Here is a 22,776-nt window from a genome sequence, read left to right as displayed (position 1 = left end):
GAAGTAATAAACTCTCCTTCTTCTCTGACCTAGAAGTCTCCTGTGTCCTACCTAGGTACCTTACCTCTTTCAGTTTCCAGGACAGTTCAGGGACAAGCCTATAATGTGAGTAGGTATGGCTTTATGGAAGAGGAAGGATAAGGTCCTGGTAGGACAATGATGGGATTTGAGGGAAATCTATGGGAATGAGGTTACAACACAAGCAAGAGGAGTTGTACGGTCAATGAGGCAATAAATGAACTTTCATTTTACTACCTGCTAACAAGGAGGAATTCAAGACATGAGTTCAGGTTAAGCAGCAAGAAATACACTTAAAAGAGCTGCCTGACTGGTGACTAGTGACCTCCTTTGATAGGAGGGGAGGATTTCCTCACCAGTCTGGAAACCAGATTCAGTTCCTGCCCATTATGATGGTAAGGTGACTTTAATAACTTTAAGAAGAAAAGTTACTGAGAGACAAAAAGGAAGTCTTCTGTTCCCAAGAAAAATCAGTCACATGCACCCATGCAAATATGCTGAGGAATTCAGAGAAAGACACAAATTTTGTTCTTTTTTCTTTTGGTACCGGGGATCGAACTTGGGTCCTTGCGCTTGCGCAGCAGGCAGCAAAACCACTGAGCTAAATCCCCAGCCCTTGAAAGACACAAATTTTTCCTGCTCTGTTATATACAAGTACCCAGAACACTATCCTCTTAACAACAGTGGAAAAAGGAGGCCCCAGGCTTCAATGGGCAGGACTCCACAGCATGGAAGCTACCGTGACTCTGCAGGTCCATCTTTTGGGTAACTGTACTTTCGCTACTGAATGTACATCTGAAGGAAAGGCAGGAAATGATGCATGGAGTCAGCAACCTGACACCCAAGCTAAGGAGTTTTTGTATTTTTACAGGATTCTTTATCAAAAAGAGGAAAGAATATGTGACAGAGATGACAGTCTTCAAAGCCCAAATTATTTACTATTTGGTTCCTTAGAGAAAAAGTTTCCAATTCCTGTGTCATATGCCCATCTTTACCCATCTCACACATGTAAAAGGGTAGAATCTCAATCAAGAAGAGCAGCATGTACAGAAGTACCAGCGAGATATCACAAATCACTCACTGAAACATGGCCCTTTCCTGGGTGGTCAACAAAAGCAAGGCAGAATTCCAGGAGGGTAAAGGGAAGCCAGTTTTGGTAAAGGACTTAAAAGTAGCAGAGGTAGTTAAGAGATGCAGTATTTACTATCTCAACACAAAAGCTCTCAGAGCCAGTGGAGAAAGGCTAAGCAGAGCGGGGAGCTCACGGTGGATTATCACAGAGTTCAGTTATTGCTCTCACAACCCCCGCTGAACAGACTGAATGGCGCATGGCAGCTTGTCTTGGACATTTCCAATGCCTCTTTCCCATGCCACTGAAACCCACAGTCAGCTTGCACACCTGTGGCAAGGTCCCAACATATGTTTGGAGTGCTTCCCCAGAAGGACCTAAACTGCCTCGTCATCTTCCACAAATGGGTCAGGGCAAGTGCCCTATCCTCTGACTTCCAAAACTCTGACTCTTTGTTGCTAAGTTAGAAGCCTCAAGTCTCAACAGATCTGATTGTGATGACGTATGCTAGCAAGATCAGTTGGAAAAAGTTTGTGGGAAGCTTTGAGTCCCTACTTGGATTTATGATACTTTTTAAGACAACCTGTACCACCCATCACCTACAGCGCACTCTTTCTCAGGATGGCCCATTACCAATGAGGTCTTGGCCATTCAGATTTCATTCCTTCAGCAATGAGAACAGTGATGGCAAACCTTTCAGAGTTTTCAATGATAAGAACAAACAGCACTGCAGCACACATGCCATAGGTTCACCACCACTGACCTAGAACATCATTTCTTCTATCTTTCAGGCTTCATTACTCTTAATCTGACTCAAGCTAACATGCTTAATCCAGCAACATAAAACAGTGATTAAGAACAGACTCAGGGAGCCACAAGTTAGCCATCTTACTAACTATATTTATATTCGTTTGTTCAAACTTTTCACCTTCTGTGCCATAGTTTTCCCTTTTTAAAAATAAAAATAATGGTGTCTACCTCACCCATTTGTGGGTGAGGATTATAGGATTTAATACACATGAAGTACTTAGTAAAGTACCCAGCATAAAATAAATACTAACATACACATTAGCTTTGTTACTTCTGTTGTCATCATGGTCATCACCATCATAATCTTCCACAAATAAGTCTCCTCATTTCAATCACTAAGTAAACACCTCAAACAACACTTGCCAAATAAACTTCCTCAAGTGTGGCTACAATCATACCACTATTAAATGCAAACTCAACTGCAATCTGCCCAATCTATATTTTCATGGTTATCATTTCTAGCTTACCATTCTTGGCTTATCAGTTCAACAAACTGAACCTTTCCTAAATTCAAAATATTCTAAGTGTTTATAGTTTTGAGCTCTAAAAACATTGTCCATGCCATTCACAATATTGCCCCCCACAGCTCCTCAAGAATCACTGACATTCGTGCAATAGCACTTCCTACCACCTCACAGAAGTGCTGGTCAAATTCCCACGAGCCTGCCGTTTTCCTTTTCCTAGCTCTAGCTCACCCGGGCTTACCTGTATTTGTTTGGTCCATTCACCCTAGTCCAAGTTAGCAGTTGTTAAAAAATATATATATATATATGGCTGAGGCTGTAACACAGTGGTAGAGCACTTGCCTAGCATGAACGAGGCTCTGGGTTCCATCCCCAGTACCACCACCCTTCAAGAAAAGCCATGGCTGTACAGTAGGTGAGAGTTAAGATTCTGAAAAAGGCCTACAGAAGAACCTTGTCAGTAAAACCATCAATTAAGTGACTTACTGTACTACACAAAATCATGTTAGGTATATATCCTGTTTCTGAGTAGATTCTGCCAATAGTTAATCAGTTAAGAATAAACTACTAAGTTATCATCATTAAAAAAAAAACAATGAGGGCCAGGATTTTAGCTCAGTGGCATCGCGCCTGCCTCAGAAGCACAGGTCCTGAGTTCAATCCCGGGTACCAAAAAAAAAAAAAAAACTGGAGAAAAAAAACTGAATGTGAGCAAGGATGGTGGGAGAGAAGGAATCCCCCTATACTGTTGGTGGGAATGTAAACAAGTATAACCACTCCATGAAATCTGTCTGGAGATTCCTCAAAAGATTAAACACAGGGGCCGGGGATTTAGCTCAGCGGTACTGCCACCTGCCTTGCAAGCACAAGGTCCTGAGTTCTATCCCCAGTACCAAAAACAAAACAAAAAAAGAAAGATTAAACACAGAAGTACTACTTGACCCAGCTATACTATTCCTAGACATACTTCTTATAGAATTAAGGTTTTCGTTCTATAGTGATACATGCATACTCATCTTTACAGCACTGCAATCCACAATAGCTGAACTGTGGAAAGAGCCCAGATGTCTCTCAGCAGATGAATGGTTAAAGGAAATGTGATCTGTACAATGGAATATTAGTGATGAAGAAGAATGAAAACATGTCATTTGTACCAAAATGGAACTAGAAACCAACACGGTAAGTGAAATTAGCTAGACTCGGAAAATTAAATATCACATGATTTCTCTTATACAAGAAACTTAAAAAGAAATAAAGAATTAAGATAGAGGACAGGAATCCAGGAGGTAGACTTCTGGAGACAGAAAAGGGAACAAGCAGGAGGGGAGTGGAAAGGGAGAGACAGAGGAAAGGGAGAAGAGGGAATGGGTGAAACTGATTAAGATATGTCAAACACACATACCACCTTCCCAACACTATAATTATGTAATACTAACATGCACCACAAAAAAAGAGAGAAACAAAGAAAAAGGAAAGAACAGAGAAGAAAAAAAGGAAAGGGGAGAAAAGGGTATGGGGTAAGGGGGAGGAAAAAGGAGGGGAAAAGGAAAACACTGGGCAAGGTGGCACATGCCACTTGTTTTTAATTGTGTACATAAAAGACTTTTTTTTGCGGTTTTTGTGATGCTGGGGATTGAACCCAAGGTCTCGTGCTTGCTGGGCAAGCATTATACCACAAAGCTGTACTCCCAAAACTCATAACTATTGGTTTTTATATTTTACTACTTTCAGGTAGTCTGCCACTGATTTATTTTAACGTTGATTCACTTAAATTTTTAAAGGAGAATTTAACCTCAGTAATTTGAGACAAAATAATTACAAAGCAGTTTTTAAAGGCTTTACTATTTTAGTGAATTGTTTGTGTTGTAATACCTCATCCTTCTTTCCTTTCTATGCTGGGGGCTGAATCCAGGGGTATACTACCACTGAGCTATACTATTGAGGAAGTAAAAGAAGAACCCTCTTACAGAGTAGAATGCCAAGGAATAGATGTAAAAAGAAACAATTAGCCAGGCATAGTGGCACACACCTGCAATCCCAGCACTTGGGAGGCCGAGGCAGGAGGATTGCCAGGAATTCAAGGCCAGCCTTAGTAAATAGTGAGTTCAAGCCCAGTCTAAACTACATAGTGAGATCCTGTCTCAAAAAAAAATAGAAAAGTGCTTTTCATCAATCACTACACTTCAGGTGAGAATCATCAATGGATGATAATTTTTGTGGCTGAAAATTTATTAAGAAGCTGAGGCAGGAGGATCAACCCAAGTTCAAGGCCAGTGTGGGCTACACAGCAAGACTCCTTTTCAAAAAGAAAAATGGCGGGCCAGGGATTTAGCTCGCTCAGTGGTTCCACTGCCTGCCTCGCAAGCACAAGGTCCCAAGTTTAATCCCTGGTACAAAAGAAAAACAAAAAGGTATCTGCAGTGGGGTGTCTTGTGAGCCTGATCCTTCATTTAGGGTCTGCACCAACACGGGCTGACAGTGCAGAACTGAAATGGAGGACACCCGAGGGCGCTCAGAGAGAACTGGAGAACTGCTCAGTGTGCACACCCTGCTTTATCAGAAGTTTGAAGATAGAGTAAGTTTGTTTCCATTTAGTAATGAACCTTAATCAACAGTATCAGAAGACATTCTTAAGTAATAAGTGCACATTTCAAACCAATAGTGATGCAATTAACCCCTAATCTACACAGCTATAATTTCAAGTATGTGCTTTGCTTCCTATAAAATGTGTCAAATTCTTGATTTTTGTAGAAATTGTCCCTTACTGTTATATATCACAGTGACTTTTTCTTCTTTGTTTGCACTGTACACTTAATATCTAAACACTGCTTGTATAGCTTGAGTCACACAGAAATTCCCCCAAAAGAAAAGGCTATGCATTTTTTTTTATAACTGTACTTTGAAATCATAACTTATAAACCGTTTCCTTGTTGAGGTCAGCACACTACAGCTCAAACTGAAGGCCTTACACACTCAGCATATGCTGTAGCAATGAGCTACACCCCAGCCCTATTTCATTTTTAAATAAATTTGGATAACAATGTATTACATACATGCATGAACATTACCTGTTTATAATTTAATACATCATGAAGGCAGATAATTCAGACAGAGTGGTTCACAATCCACTTAGGAATAACATCACCAGAGTTCAGATCCTAACACACCGTACTGTAAAATACCAATGTCTGACTTGATTATGAAGATTATGCTTCAACGCAGCAGTTATCCCACAGCTGTCCTAGCTAAAACCCAAGCACACTGGAGCCCCTTATACAGAAGGGCACAGTGTTTCCATCCGGCCCCACATCCTCCAGGCCACTGCTCTCTTTACTCCCCACCCCGCCCTGCACCTTCCCTCATCTGCAGCTGCTTACAGTGCATACTACAAAGTAAACACTATGTAAACAGCTGTTATTTTGCACTGCTTAGGGAATGAGAAGGAAAAAGGCTGTACATGGTCAGTACAGATACAATTTTTTCCTTCAAATATCTTCAATCTGTTGCTGGTTGAATTGGTAGATACAGAATCCCAAAATATAAAGGGTCAACTGTACATATTTTCAAGATAACCCTACATTAAATGTAAAAATGTGAAAAAAAAAAGAGGAGCCAGGCACGATGGTGAGGGTCTATAGTCTCACCTACTCAGAAGGCTGAGGCTGGAGGACCACTTTAGCTCAGGAGTTCAAGGCCTGCCTGAGCAACACAGTGAAACATCCATTCTCCAAAACAAAAAGTACAAGAAATAGTAAAGAGGGAGGGAGAGAGATAGTCTATAAAACCCCATCCTTTCAATTGTATTATCAATTACCATCATATCACCATATACCAAATATTCCTAAGGCAACCAAACAACTCTACCAAACTTAAGATTATGCTTATTTCATGCATAGTATGCTTACTTTATAAATTACAAATCTCAATTGTTCAAAATAAAATATAAAAACCAATTTTAGGCGGGAGATTTAGCTCAGCGGTTCCGGCACCTGCCTTACAAGCACAAGGTCCTGAGTTTGATCCCCAGTACAAAAAAAAACAAAAAACAAAAAAAATTTTTTTAGGCTTTACAACAAAAAGTCAAGTTGTAAGTTTAGTATATGCTAAAAGTAAAATCTAAATAGTACTTACATCTAAAATCTAAAGCTAAACAAATTTGACTAAACATGTTTTTAAAATAACATTCAACAAAAATTGCAAAAAAAAAAAATAATTGCAAAAACTTCATAAAATGCAAATTCTAATTTTTTTGGCAAGGGCTGATAAGTGCATAGACATCGGCACTAGATTCAACACTACACGACATTTAATTGTCCTTCAAGTAACACAAGACACAAATTAAATATGATCACCTCTCAAACCCGATGCTGCTCATGAAACAGCAGAAGTCCATTTATAGAAGACTTCCTTCTTCACATTTTATAATGAGCCCCTACACTTAAGAATCTTCAGTTTGTGACTTTAAAAGCTTAAATAAAATCTCATGTCTTACTAAAACTGATTAGATCAACCCTCCCATTTTTCATCAACAATCCAAACAGATACAAGTTATATCCCCCATTATTGTCACTTTATCACAAATCACCTCACAAAGAAGTCAAAATACACACACTTGCTGCTTAAGATCTAAAAATAAATATATTTAGATTATATACCTAACTGCCCTAAATTTGAGCATAAGGTTAGGTATATCTAAGTGAAGCAAAAAAAAACTTAATCTCAAAACTACCTAAAAATTTTAATCATTTACCTTGAAGAAAGGCAAACATAAATTTAAACCAAGTGTACTTAAATACACACTAATATTTCCCAAATCCTAAGAACTTACAAATGTGAAAATATTAAGTGATCTTGCTTCTAAAGACAATCTACAGAAATATTTCCAAAACTAGTTTGTATCAACAGTGTAAGAATGTTCTTTTCCATTTGAAGAGATTCTCTTATCTTTACTTCCATTAAAAGTAATCATATCTTTTTACTACTCTGGCAATATTTTCTTAAAGAATTACAAATCAAGTATGAATAATTACACAGTATGCATTTTAGCCTATTAAAAATTAATCACATCCTTTAAGTAAAAAATGTAAGCAGAAAACAGGTAAGTCAGAAAAAGATTAGTATTTAGGCAAGGTTTTAGTATTTTAATTAAAAGACAAAGTATTTTCAAATAAATGGTATAACATTTGGCCATTAGAAAAATAAAATACCTTGTGCTCACTTCAGCAGCACATATACTAAAATTAGGAAAATAATGTACATTAGCACCACTGAAAAAGAAAATCCAGCCAAGACTAAGCAGAACTTCAAAACTACTCTATATAAAGGAAAAAGGTGATGAAGCCATTACTTACATGTGAAGTAATCAATTATGATACACAGCAAAAAACTATTATTGCTGAAGTCACCTGAAGATTTCACAAGATGACTACAGTTAACAACAAATGCAAAAAAAAAAAAAAAAAAAAATCACTCCCATGCTTTCAAATTGCATTTTATCAGCTGCAATGGGTAAAACCATATTCACAAATATGGCATTATTTCAAACCCACTTTGAATTAACACTCTTTATTAGTCAAATTTTTTCTATATTTCCATGCCTCCTCTTATTTATCGAGAACTTAATTTTCCCTAAAAAGGCAAAAATAATTTTTAAATTAGTTTCTATAGTTGATGTGCTACATATTTAGCAACAACAAATCCACTTACTTTTTTCTCTTTCTCATGATGTTTATCCTGAGAGTGAGAAGAGGAATCACTTAAACTTTGATCATAGGACCTATTAGATCCCCGTTTGCTCTTTTTCTAAAAAAGAAAATATATATACATATATGTATATGTATATAAAATTTTTAAAGAATTTTTCTGTTATGTTTAACTAATTTAAGTGTAAAGTATTCAAAGTCTACTGAAATTAAAGTCATTTTTTCAATTGATATAGTCCAGTTTAACATCACAATATAAAGAAAAAACCCTAAATTTAACATTAATGCCATATTTTTGTGTATTTATTAACATGTGTGAAAACAGATTATCTATTTTCTGGGTCTGCTTTGGGGGAGGAAAAAAAAAAAAGTTTGAACCAAAAGAGAAAATGCCGTATTAAATAAGGATGCCAAGACTAGAAGAATAGAAAAAGTAAATATTTGAAGAGTTACTTTATGCCACTAGTAAAGCAAGCTTTTAATCTTATACTTTCAGTATCTCTGCAGTTAAGAAAAATTACAGGAAATGTCAGTATTAAACCCATCCATTTTCAAAGCATTACTAAAAGCATTACACACTGCTATTTAAGTTCTTACACCACTGCAGAATGAAATATGAAGAAGAGAGTTACGCGGGGTGTTTAGAAGTTGGTGGCATCATACCTAATTAGTTTAAACGAGATTAAAAATCACTATAAAAGATGTTCAAGATTTATGCATAATCTAATTTATTCAGTCTTTCCAAGTTATTAAACAGACTCTGTCCCAACCAGTAAAGGGGATAACATTCTGTCAATAATCAGCAGTAAGAAAATTATATTTGCACAAACTTCAAAATCCATTACTTTATATTTTACAGGTATCATCACTCGCTTAGAAAACCAAAACTCTAGTAAGCTTTTAAACACCCAGGAAGAACAATTTTCAACTTTACAAGCTCAAAATTTCTCTTAAAACAGTTAAACAGGGCCGGGGGATTTTAGCTCAGTGGCGCTGAGCCTGCCTCGCAAATGCAAGGTCCTGAGTTCCATGGGGGGGGGGGGGGGCATTTTTTGTCATTAAAGCAAAATATTTAGCATCAAACAATTCAGACATGCTTGTAAGCACTCATAGGTTGCTTAACAGAATACATTCCAGGATATATACTATTAGGTGATCTCACCACGGTATGAACATCACAGAGTATACTTACACAAACCTTGATGGCAGAGCCCTTTGACACCACCAGGCTATGCGGTGTAGCCTACTGCTTCTAGACTACAAACCCACACAGCTATTACTGAACTGAATGCCCTGGCCACTCAAACACAATGCTACCTATTTGGATAAAAGCACACAAAAGGTAAGATAAAAATACTAGACAATACGAAGTTTTCAGTTCCCTTATACTCTCACAGGACACCGTCATATATGCAGTCCATCATCACTGTGAGCCAGAATGCGGGAGGCCCAAGTTGCTCCCTTCATAAGACAGGGGTGACCAGTAATGCTCTTAATTTAAAAGACAGAACAAAATAGCCCCATTCAAGAAGGAAAAGTATTAACTAAAACAAACACTAAAAGAAAAATAAGTCTTAAACCTTCAGTGTATAATAAACCTGTACCATTAAGGACTGAGAAAACAGATACTTGGACATTAAGAAAATATTGATCCTTCAAAGGAACTATATTTTCACACTAACATGCAACAGTCAGTCAAGTGGTGCTAAATCAATTAATGCTACTGTGCAACAGCAAAGCTTGACTAAATCTACAATTCCTAGAGTTGAATTTAAATATATTTTCTCAAGGTCTTTAAACCAAACTACAAAACAGCCTTACTTGAATTTTACTATTTCCTACTGCCTAATATTGAAAATAAATAATGAACAATGAAATGGATAATAGTAATGAAACAAAGAAACCAGTGATAATGAATCACAAAATAAGCACATGTCAAAAAGCAAAATAACTGAAAATAATGCCCTTTACAAATTAAATTTTCCACTAAATGTATAGCGGCATCTACTACCAACTATTAATATATATACTAAACTAGTTATGCACCTTTTCAAAAGGACCCACATAGAGCAAAATCTCTCTATATTACTCGATCTGTTTCCAATAAAGGACATGCTAAACAAATTTAATCTCTGGCAAAAATTAAAGCAAAAGAAATTGCTGTTATGCCTTTTTCTTTTTTATAATGGTGTCACTGTACTGTCAAAACAAATTATTATCATTTCAATATTAAGCCCAACGCTGTCTTACCAGCTTACTGAAATGGTATTTACAGTAGCCACAGTACTGGACGTTGTCGGCACCGTTACCTTCCTCTTCGCAAAGTAGTCCAGCAAACTGAGCACTGAAAGCAAAGGCCAAGTTCATCAATGAAAACTCAAATCGCAATATACATAAATAAAATTGACTCCTAAACATGAAACGCTTGTAAGAAAATATATTTTCTGGTACAAGATCCCAATGATGTATGTAACTGTATTTTATACCTAAAATGTACCAATAAACTTAATGGGGAAAAAAAAAGAAAAATATTTTCTAAGAAATAAAAGGGAAGGGCCGGGGATTTAGCTCAGTGGCTCTGGCGCCTGCCTCGCAAGCACAAGGTCCCAAGTTCGATCCCCAGTACCAAAAAAAAAAAAAAAAAAAGAAATAAAAGACAAAGTTTTATTCTAGTTGTCACCAAGTACATTTCATCTCAACCTGCAATCGTTTCCTAAATGGTTTAAAATAAAACTTTTCCAAAAAGAGAATAGAAGAGGGGAAAAATGGAAACAAAGCCTGTGTAAATAATGAGGGCAAGAAAGCTTGAAGGGAGGGGAAGGGAATGGGGAAAAACAGAATCAAGATAATACATCGTGTACAGATACAAATTCCCAATGATGAATGTGGTCATTATGTATATATAAAGAGTACTAATAAAATTAACTTTAAAAAATAAAATAAACTTTTCCCATTTCTCTATCAAGGATGAAGAGGATTGTGTACTTCACGTCGCTAAGTAGATGTTAAGCTTCTTTAAGAGCTAGGCGTGATGTCACGCACCTGTGGCCCTAGTTACTTAGGAGGCTGAAGCAGGAAGATCATTGAGCCCAGGAGTATGACACCCAGCTGGACAAAATGGCATGACCCCAACTCAAAAAAACACTTTCTAAAATAAATTTCCCCTTCAAAATTAAAAATTCATTGTATTTTTTCAGCCTCTGTCATAGGTGCAAATGAGGTGAAGGCACTGTATATGGTTGAAATGACATGTATACAGATTATACACTCTGAAAAGGAAAAATGCTTTCAAGAAAGACTAATTTTGAGGTGTTAAATACTGAAAAGTCATAGCACAGTAAGAAAGACCAACACAAACTCGGGCTTCTTAGTGAAAAACAATGAAGATAAAACTGAAACCTGAAGTTGTGAGGTTTGTGTCTTTTTAAAAGATAAAATGCTAAACTTTATAATCATCATCCTGTCAGCTTGACCTTTCACACGTTCAACACTCCAAAATTACAATTAGTATAGATCATATGCCCAAAGCAGGACTTTCAACTTTGGAAAATTAGGTACAGCAATATAGAGACCGTATTAAAAACTAGAAAATCTTTTTTTCGCTCCCCAAAAGGCAGTCTGAAACGTACCTCATATCCAAACGCTAACAGGTCAGCAACTGTGCACATGCCTAGAGTGGTGGCTAGGCACAGTCTGACTATTAAAATTAAAGTACACGGCTCTCCCTAAACTTTCCTTTGGATTGGGGGTGGGGACAGTCTCTCTGTGCTCCCAGGCTGGTCTTGAATCCCTGGGCTCAGCGGCTCTCCATTCTAAGCCTCCCAAGTGCTGAAATGCTGGGGCTACCACCACACCCAGCTCTTGCTTTAAGTAATTTTTGTCACTGAAATTTTGTGATGGAAAAGAAATCTAAGTAAATTTTTGAAAACTAGCCGCTCTAACATTTAGCGTGGTGGGGAGTGCATTACTTCTCCCTTGAGACAGGTGAAGAAGTACATTCACTGAAGCCTTACTAGTACAGACACTGCAAAGTTCACCTGTACCTGGTCATTCAATCTTAGCAACAAGTCAAGGCATATATAACCAACATCATCTCCAAAAAGATGAAACTGGAGGAGCTGGGATGCAGCTCAGTGACTGACAGCTTTCAAGTATGAGGCCCTGAGTTCAATCCCCAGAACCCAAAGGGTGGGGGGACTAATGTTACAGATCTTACATTAGAACCAGGATCCACTTATTGTAAATCCACTCTAGTATATATAGTCAGTTGTTTTTAGAATTATCTTTCTTACAAATTAGTAAGTCTTAACAAACCATTCCAAAAAAATGTATTGTAATCAATACCTAGATACCTAACTGTGACAGTCAATCTTCATTGTCAGTTTGATTGGCTTGAGAGGTGCCTAGGAGATTAGCAAAGCACATTCCTGGGTGAGTCTGGGTGCACTGAGGAGACTTGGCCTTGGGGCTGATTCTCGTCCCTGGTCTCCTCCTGTTGAGCTCTTCCTCTGCTTTCTGCTTCCGACCACAGCCTAAATATCTCTGCTCTGCCACTCCCTTTTGCCATGTTAGAGCTAGGAGACCATGGAGTGAAACCTCCGAAACCATGAACCAAAAACAAACCCCTTTAAACTTTGGGTATGAGTTATTTTGCCCCAGCAACAGAAAGATGATGAACACACTAAGTCTTCATGATTGTTACACAAGTTATTTGGCAATTTCACTTCGGCAGGATGGAAACATACTCACCATGTTACATGGAAAGCCTGTCGACATCCATGTTTATTACATGTCATACAAGCACCAGTGGCTGCTTTGCTTTCTCTTCCTTGTTCATCGCAAATGTAGCAAGTCTTAGGACAGAGAAACAAAACCAAAAATGAAGCAGAAGTGTTGTAAGTGCTTAATGTGAATCTGAACTTTATAGTTATCTTCAGAAATGAAGATCAGGTTTACTAACCTACTTCAAAACATGAAATTTTTAAAGACAGTAATCTAAACTTTACAAACAACAGAAACAGAGAAGCCAGGCTGTGGTGGCACATGCCTGTAATGCTAGCACTTGGGAGGCTGAGGCAGGAGGATCACCAAGTTCAAGGCCATCCCGGGTTACACAGTGAGTCCAAGTCCAACCTGAACTACACAGCGAGACCCTGCCTCAAAAGTAAATAAATAAATAAGGGAAGGGTAAACAGCAATATACAAATACACCTAGTAAAGTTCCCAAAGGCAATGTCTTCATTAGTATCCAAAGCCCTGCCAAGCAGGACTTCTCACAGGCACTGGGGGTGGGGACACTGGTACCTAGCTTTACCACCTCCTCTTGTGCTTAAAGCTTCCTCATCAATATATTCAACTGATTCCTACAATAAGGGTATTAAAAAAAGACGTTTATCTTCTTTGCTCATAAAGACCAAAGCTCCAATCAAAAAGGAAAATCCAGTGGAAATAAGAAAACACAGAAAATACTCCATAGTTTCAAAAAGTTAAAACCAATTTATAAGAAAATCACAGCACTTATATTGTTTTTAAGTGATCTACATGCCCTAGTGTCACAGAGCACACATCAATCTAGTAGCCCAGAATTGCTGCGGTTTTACCATCACTATGCAGAAGAGGTGGTAGATTAGCATTTCCCTATAAAGAGATCACATAATGTGATATTCAGGAATGTGGGTGGTCACAGGGCAGCTCTGGGCTTCCAAAGAAAAATACATTTGACCTATAATGAGGGTGGGGTGAGGACTGTGTATACCACAGCTCTATAGCTAGGAAAATGCTATCAACACCAGCAACCCAATCAAAGTGAGGACTTGTTGCTAGGTACGCTCTGCTTCTAATGTCTGTTTTAATACTTTCACGATTTTCTATTATCTGGTCCCAATGGGCATCGCTGTTGGGGACATGAACCATCATTATCCCAATTTCAGGGCCAAACTCAGAGGCCCTGCCCTGCTTTCTCCCTGGCATCTCCAATCATCCTATCACCATTACGAATCACATACCTGTGATTACAAATGCAACATATTTCCTTTACCCTTCATACTTTATAAAATGCTACCTACCCACATAAGCTAGTTGGTCTTGCGACTGTAACAGTTCCTCCCATCTCCACACCCTCTCTGAGTCTGCACATTCTAGTGGAACCTTGCTATTTGCCTTTTGCTAGCACACTACTAAATTGAACTATAGTCCATATTAATTTGTCTAAGAAAACAACTTTTGGAAGAAGAGAATTAATCCCAAAGCATGAAAGATAGTTGTGAAGACAACTCCACACCACAGGGTCACGGAGGGCAGAAACCAAGGCTGCTGTAATGTCCACCAGTAGTTTTCAAGCTACAAACACTCCTGTCTAAAGGGCCAGACAGGGCCAGGGATTTAGCTCAGTGGTTCCTCTGCATGCCTTGCAAGCACAAGGTCCTGAGTTCAATCCCCAGTACCGGAAAAGGGGGGGGGGGGGCAGACAAGTGATCCTCACCATTATCTTCAAGGACACATACGTGTGTTACAGCACAAAAGATGGTACCTCATGACAATCTTTTATACGTTTAACAACAGCCCTCTGAACAGGGCATGGTAGACCACACCTGTTATCCCAGTACTCGGTAGGCTGAGGCAGGAGCATCACGAATTCAAGGCCAGCCTGGACTATGCAGAAGAGTTCTAGGCCAACCTGGATGATACAACAAGAGTCTGCCTCAAAGACAAACAGAAAAACATCTCGGTATTCTGTGCTTCAGATGTGACCATCACGACAACCACACTTTCCCCTTAGACAGCCTGTGACAGCGAATAAAGTCACTTTCACCTTTTGTGTGACTCTCCCAACTGCAGCTGTGTCACAGGCAAAAGCAGATGGCATCAGACTTTGTGTGGAGAATGGGCCGGACCTGGGGCCCCGGCAGCTCCCTCAGTCAACTTGCAGGCACCCTGCTGCCTGGCAAAATGAACGCGATGCCTAACTGCCTTAGGCCTGCACGGCTGCTCTATGCACACCTGTGCACTCGCACAGGAAGGTCTGCACTCCCAGCACAGGAAATCACTATCCGTCCTATGTGACCCACCCCACAGGGAGTGCGCGTCTGTGAGGCTTCCATCCCTTTGTCATCCAACACACCCACACTTCAAAGGTCCATGGGACATAAACACCTGTCTGTGAGGTATTCTTTTTAACCAAAACTAAAAGACAGAAGAAAAACATCTCTAGTATATGGGGAAAAACAGTATCCATGTTTACTGAAGTTTAGGAGATAAATGAGCAAAAAATAAGACAATTCACAAAACAGACAGGAGTAGAGTTACAGGCCTATAATCCCAATACTCAGGAGGCTGGGGCAGGAAGATTGCTATGAGTTCAAGGCCAGTGTGGGCTGCAGAATGAGTTCAAAGCCAGCCTGAACTACATAGCAAGAAATCCTGTCTCAAATAAAATAAAATTTTAAAAAGACAATTCACACGAAATACCACTTGCTGACTTGACAAGTAATCAAATTAAGAAGCATTCAAAATGATAACTCAGTATCAGCACAGGCAGTGGTGTGACGATAAGGGCACTTTCATACATTATGTAAACGCGAGTTCAAGACCATATTATCATTAATTTTGAAAAAGGGACAGACTATGACTCATTTTATTTCTAAATTTCTAATCAAAGAAAATACTCCACCCCAGGCAAGGTGGATACACCTGTAATCCCAGCTACTTCCGAGGCTGAGGCAGGAGGATTACACACTCAAGTTCAACCCAGGCAAGTTAGCAAGGCCTTGTTTCAGGATGGATGGTCAGACGGGTGGTTGGGTGGACATGTGAGTAGATGGATGGGTGGGGCTGGGAACAGACATTAGTGGCAGGCTGATCCTGGGTTCCATCTCAAGGAAGGAAGACGAGGAGAGATGGGGGCAAAGGTGTGAAGGGAAGGAGAGAATAAAATAAGCCAAGACACATAGACAAAGTCTTGATGAATCAAGATTTATCAAGTATCTAAGTGGTAAACAGCCAGATGAAACCACAGGGTCTAGTAACAATGGTTAAGGAAATTATGGTACAAATATGAGGTAATTCAAAATTAAGTAAAAACCCAGGGATAAAACCTACACATCTGGTACAATTATAACTTTTTTCTAATTACAGATTTTACAGGGCAAAATACACTTAGATGCGTTATGCCAGATTTTTATTAAGTGTATTTAAATATTACCTGGTAATACTTAGAATTTAGAAGTGCTCACCATCACTGGGCAGCAGAGTGCTCGAGAGCTGCCTCAGCCTTTTGAGTCCTCAGATTACAGGTGTACTCTCCAGTGTTTCTACAAAATTTTTTTTGTTGTTTTTACAAAATGTTTTATTTATGTACTTGGGGTATATATTATTCTGGGAAAAGCTTTCTTATGTTTTATCAGACTCTTGAGGCTCTAAAAAAAAGTTTAAACCACAAGCTTAGGGATGGGAGTACAGTACAGTGCAATGATAGTGTACTTGGCCCTGGGCTCAAGCCCACCACAACAAAACAAAACCCTTTACTTTAGAAAAATCTGATTTGCCTTCAAAGTGTATCTCCCTGGCAACCAGACACACTTTGCTACCTCGAATATTAAAATCTCTAATATTAAACTCACACAACTCAAAATTTCCTTGTTTCCAAGCAGAAACAGGTCCATCAACAACTTGTGTTCTTATTCAAATGTTCTAGTCTTACACAATGAGGGGAAAAGAGGAAGTCTCAATACACAACTATATGTCTGTTTCTCACATCAAGTAACCTTAAATCAGCTGTTAGAGCTACACTCCAAAAACTCTCCTGAGCATATTACTCAAAATACATTTATGTAACTTGTTGTAAATAAATAAGAAATTCTCGATAAATGTGTGCTCAATGCTAAACTATTTCATCATCAAAATTAAAGAATCAAAGTTGCGTCGGCATTACATGTCCCGACACAGCAAGGCATCTAAAAGAAAGATGGAACAAAGGAAGAGGAAAGGAGGGAGGAAGGGAGAGGGAAACAGCACGTGTGATCTGGCATATATAATATGTCAGGAACAGCATACAGCCTACTTTTTATAGTTGTTTAAGCAGAATGCTCATGGGATTCTGGGGTGTGAAACTAAAGAAGACATGCATTAAAGCAGGACCTGTTTGGCCTGCACCTCTTTTCTAGAAGTTGGCCTCTACACGAAATTTCTAATAATGGACTGGTGCCTTGGTACCTGTGCTTTTCTAGGGAGAAGTTGCTTGTACATTCAAGTACTTAGACCAGAATTGCTCTGCTGGAAATTTAGGTCTGCGACACTGAGTCAGGTACCTGTAAAGAATTCAGCTGAATGGGCAAGCAGGGAATTAAAACTGCTGACAGACAGGAAAGGGGAGTGGCTATAGGAGCTTCCCCAAAGGTGGGAAGAACAGCATTAGGTTTCTAACTTTCTAGTTCCCGGTCCAGCTCCCCATGTAGTTCTAAGACTGCATATTGCCTTGACTTCTGACTAGAATAAGCCTTTGTCTCAAATCTAATACCCTGCTAAAATACTGTTTCTATGGAAAGAACATGTTTGTCAAATTTGACTTGCCTTTTGAGACAGTGTTTCACTACATGGTTCGGGCTGCCCTTGAACAAATTATGTGGACTCAAACTTGCAGCAATCTTCCTGTCTCAGCTTCCTGAGTGCTGGGATTACAAGCGTGAGCCACCGTGTATGGTTTAACTTCCCTAATTCCATGCTGCCCACCAATGTAATCCCTTTAAATATATATACTGTCTGTGTGTGTGTAATGCTATCTCTTGACCAGTTAATACTTACCAGACTATATTATTTAGCACCTATTGACTGTAAAGTCCCCAAAAAGCCAAGTCAAATGAACACAGAGGGAGGCCTCGTGCTGGCCATTTGTATGTTGTAATGAGGTTAGATTTCCCATCCCAGACGTTTAGATTCAAATGCTGGTTTCGTGGTTACAGCAAAGAAATGACATTAAAGCAATTATACTACCATTCTTCCACAGCACTTATTAAGCCCTATTTAATAAAATAAGACTTCTAAGCCTCAGAACTGTTGCAAGAAACCAATTAAAAGTACAGTTGTACACAGAAACACAAAACACAAAATAAATATAATTCAAAAATCAATTCACCACTCCCTGTCAACAAAAGAAACAATTCGGAGTACAAGAGAATGGGGTGAAGCGGGGCAGGGAAGGGATAGGGAAGAAGCCACGGAGGGAAATTCAAAGAATGAGCTGAGGGACCCAGTAGCAAAGGGATCTTCCCACACAGGTAACTAAAAAAACTGCTCTGCTGCTGCAGAAGATGCACGTCTCCAGAAAAGGAAAAGGAATGTAAGCATCAGCTGAGTAGCTAATATAAAGTCCCAAAGGAAAGCAAGTGCTTACGAGATATACAAAAAAGCAAATGTGGCCAGGCTCAGTGCCACACACCGATGATCCCAGCACCTGGGAGGCTGAAGCAGCCTGAGATTCTGTCTCCAGAAACAAAAAGGAAAAGCAAACATAATGCTTCTGGAGAAAAGTGAGCTAATATCTATCTTGGGCCTTATTGGAAGCTTGTTAAAATATGCCACTGAGGCTGAGTGTGGCAGTGCACACCTGTAACCCCAGTGCTCAGGAGGCTGAGGGAGGAGGATCTCCTCAAGTTTTAGGCCAGCCTGGGCTACATAGGGAGACCCTGTCTCAAAAACCACCACACACACACACAAAAAGATATGTCAGTGAACAACCTGAAGACACAAGACTTACTTTACAAACAAGACAGGAAGTTCCATGAATACACGCCAAGAATCTAAAGCCTAGTGTCTTCTGGAAGAAGCTTCAATGAAGGACTCCTACACTGTCTGCCTCCCCACCCTCCCCTAGAAACACTCCTAGCTCCCATCTTCTTGAAGCCAAAAGACCAAATGGACTTTTCTCCTTCCATCCTCTTCTCTGCCACACTACAGTGCTCACTGCCCCTTCCTCATGCCCACTGCTCTTCTATCAGGTCGCCTGTTTGGGTTTCGATGGACAATGACCCACAAAGGAAGCAGAGCTTTCTGGAAAGTGACTGGATCCCGGGCACTGCAGCTCAGGGTCACTTCGGGTGGTAGGACCTGGAAGGCAGCTCCCCTGCGTAGCTCCTCCCCTCTCCTCTGCCTTGCCCTCTGCCAGCCCTGGACTTTAACCATGAGCCAAAATAAACCTCTCCTCCTTTAAGCTGTGGGTGTCAAGTATGAAAGCGACCAAAACAACACCCCAGGGACACTGCCCCGGCCCCAACAGTGCACAAGATGAAACCACTCACTGTCTGCCTTCCGCACACTACAACCAAGGTCCCTGCAGCATCACCCTTCTCCCTGCCACAGCCCCTGGTTCTCTTCCTCCTCCATCCTCTGTGCTCCTGGGAGCTTGTGCTCCTTCAGCTCACAGAAGGGATAGCCACTCCCACGCCCCTTCCTTTCTGCTCACAGTCAGCACCGAGGCCTTTCCCTCTCCCCAGTCCCAGTAGGTGGGCAGTGGGCTCTGCATTTCTGTCCTGCTCACAGGTGCACACAGCAGGAGCACACACACTTCCTCCCCAGGCCCTTATGTCAGCCAGGTGCACACACAGGGCAATGCTTACTTCCGCTGTCCCTGAAACCCTGCTTTCCAAATGGCACTGCTAGGAGTCCTAAGAGTCAGAGAGCGTATTTAGTCCTTCAAACATATCCTTTATGCAAACACTAAATATAGTGACAAAAATTAAACAGCTCTCTACTTCTAATGAGGGAGGCCAGGCTGGCCTTTTAAGACTGATTTCATGACATTAAAGTTTTTGGCATCTGGGGCTTGTTTCTTTGGTCTACTATCACACCTCGTAAACCTGTAAATACTCTGACCTTTAAGACCATCCGATGCAAAAGGCTGTGAGAGGGTATATACTCACCTGCCTTCTTCATGGGCAAACTGGAACTTTCTAAACTGAATGCTTCTCTGACTCTGAAGAATATAACTTTCTTTTTTCTTTTTTTGGTACCAGGGATCAAACTCGGGACCTTGCGCTTGCAAGGGAGGCGGCGGAACCACTGAGCATTTTAAATCCCCAGCCCTGAAGAATATAACTTTCTACCACCAAGATATTCTACAAATTTCTTCACTGCCCCATGTAGCTCTTTGCATTTCTGAAAAGTTACTAAAAGGCAGGCCAATCGTTATGTTCATTAACAAAATGTGCATGTCAGTGAATGAGGAATTCATTCATGTAGCAAAAGAAAACATGAGCATTCAAAAGGTTAAGAAAGAAAAGAAACCCCCATGTGTGCCAGCACATGCTTATAATCCCAGCACACAGGAGTATGAGGCAGGAGGATCCCAAGTTTGAGGCCAGTATGGACAACACAGTGAGACCTTGTCTCAAAACTGGGAGAGGGAGGTTGTTTCCTCATTTTTTTTAATGGCACAAAAACTGGTCATTATAAATTAAATGACAACATAAATTTACCATAAAAAATCCACACACAGAATTCGTTGAAATGTCTTTTTTTGTTTGTTTCCTTATTTTTGGTACCAGAGATCGAACTCGGGACCTTGCACTTGCACGGCAGGCACCGGAACCACTGAGCTAAATCCCCGGCCCTGAAATTTCAATATACTACATAGATATTCTAGAAAATTTACCTTCCTGTCACAGAATTTCCTGTTTTCTAAATCCCACAATGTTCCAGCCACACTCAATTATTTGAACATGCCTACTCTTCCTTTTGCATTTGCTACCCCGAGTTATTGTTGCTATCTCTGGAATTATCATTTGATCCTTTTCTCCACAGGTCAATTTCCTAGTTAGTGAGCAAAGCCTTATAGACTCTGTGTGCCCTTATTCAACTTCTTTTGTAAACAATCTCTCTTGTGGTCAGCGGTATAGTTCAACGGTAGAGCACTTGCCCAGGACCAGGGTTTGATACCCATGCACTAATGGAAGAGAAAAATGGGAGTTCCCATAAAATGGAGTTCCCATAAAACTCTGTTTAGAATTATTTTCAAGCTAAGCATAGTGGTAGACACCTGTACTCCCAGTTACTTGGGAGGCTGAGGCAGGAGAATCTCAATCTCAAATCTAGCCTGGATAATTAGCAAATTCCTATCTCAAAATAAAAAGATACAGCCAGGCGTGGTTGTGCACACCTGCGATCCCAGCACTCAGGAGGCTGAGGTAGGAGGATTAGCACAAGTTCAAGACCATCCTGGAATACACAGCAAGACCCTATCTCAAGAAGGAAAAAAAAAGAAAAGGCTGAGGATATAGTTCAGTGGTGGAGAGCTTGCATGTGCACCCTGGATTCAATCTCCAGTACATGGAAATAAATAATGAAGAGCGACTGCTTTCAGATACTGTAATTAGTTATCTACTTGCTGCTATGGCTTGAGGGGATGCCCCAAAGACATGTGCTGGCCCCAGAGCAGCAGTGTCCTTGGAGACAGGGCCTGTGGGAAGCACTGGGGTTGTCCTTCAAGAAGAGTCTCCCACAAGGGGGGAAATCTTCCAGTTCGTGCATTCTTGGATTCCTAGCGTCTGGCATAAAGTTTGATACAAAACAGATCCACAGTAATTGCCAAATAAATCATCCTGGGCTGGGGTGTAGCTCAGGAGTAGAGCACTTACCTAACATACAAGAAGCCCTGGTTTCAATCCCTAGCACTGCAAAAAGTACTCTCCACATTATCCATCACTATAATCCAGTATGAACCGATTTCTTCCAAAACTCAAAACTCCACCTTTAATCATTCATCAGAACTGCATGCCCCATCTACTGAATATACATATACATGAACAAAATATTACTATTAACTTCTTTTTCATACTGGTAACTTTTTAAGGTTGGTTTGTTTGTTGGGGACAGGGTCTCACTATGTTGCTCAAGCTGCCCTCAAATTCTTGACCCCCACCCAGCCTCCCAGGAGCTAGTGTTAAATACGTGTATGCCTCACTGTACCCAAGAAATAAGGCTGTGTATCCTAACACTAACTATACTAAAACAACAGCAACAAAACCCAACAAACACAAAGCAATCACAAATAAGGACAAATACAAAAAGGAAAGAAATCAAGAAGGAAAAATAAATCCATTTCTGGAAAGGAAAATTCGGTATTATTTTTTAAAAAATGCATCCCTAAAACAATACGTCAATATAACTCTAGCATGATTAAATCTGTATTTTTCTTATTCCTAAATACAGAAAGGTAGGGCCAGGGATTTAGCTCAGTGGTTTCGCCACCTGCTGCGCAAGCACAAGGACCTGAGTTCAATCCCTGGTACCAAAAAAAAAAGAAAGGTAAATACATGATATTTGTTCTACCATGTAGCAAAATGCATATAAAGCCAAAATTAAAACAACACGGAACTAGGTTAAGAATAGACACACATCAATGGAGCTGGGGGAAAAAGTATAGAAACCTACTCAAGTATGCCCAAGAATTTAGTAATGATTCAAAGAGCATTTCCAACTATTGTAAAAAACATAAAAAATTCAGTCATAGTGTTGAGAAAACTGACCAACCAGGTTGGAAGGACAACACCTATGTTGCCATATCCTAAAATAGTTCTAGAGGGATCAAAGATTTAAATCTAAATTCACTGTTCCTTCCTCCGTCTCCTGTCCCCCCAAGCCAAGCTGGGAAAGCTGCTCTATGCAGAGGGGCGCAGCCAGGAAAGGCCAAGCCTGCTGGGCTGTGCTCCCAAGGGGGCAGGGG

General features: G+C 39.9%; 1 protein-coding gene across 21 annotated transcripts in view; it reads right to left on the bottom strand.

Moving 5' to 3' along the window:
- Mllt10 (MLLT10 histone lysine methyltransferase DOT1L cofactor) overlaps window positions 1-22,776 on the bottom strand; it is a 185,767-nt gene that overhangs the window by 111,224 nt on the left and 51,767 nt on the right. For 12 of the 21 annotated variants that reach the window (XM_021240399.2, XM_004859933.4, XM_087207113.1 and 9 more), the window contains 3 exons: window positions 12,813-12,916; window positions 10,314-10,407; window positions 8,068-8,163 (listed from right to left, as the gene is read on the bottom strand). The exons of 1 other annotated variant lie outside the window; for it this stretch is intronic. In XM_021240399.2, the coding sequence (XP_021096058.1) occupies window positions 8,068-8,163; window positions 10,314-10,407; window positions 12,813-12,916 (294 nt within the window). The remainder of the gene's footprint in view (window positions 1-8,067; window positions 8,164-10,313; window positions 10,408-12,812; window positions 12,917-22,776) is intronic. 8 more of the 21 variants (XM_087207115.1, XM_021240403.2, XM_087207116.1 and 5 more) reach the window with 3 other exon arrangements.

Source organism: Heterocephalus glaber, unplaced genomic scaffold (assembly GCF_053883595.1).
Source record: "Heterocephalus glaber isolate CG9 unplaced genomic scaffold, H.glaber_assembly_v1.0 deba00000768, whole genome shotgun sequence".
Classification (NCBI taxonomy): domain Eukaryota; kingdom Metazoa; phylum Chordata; class Mammalia; order Rodentia; family Bathyergidae; genus Heterocephalus; species Heterocephalus glaber.
The sequence above is the reverse complement of the archived record's forward strand: the minus strand, read 5'-3'. Positions and strand labels throughout refer to the sequence as shown.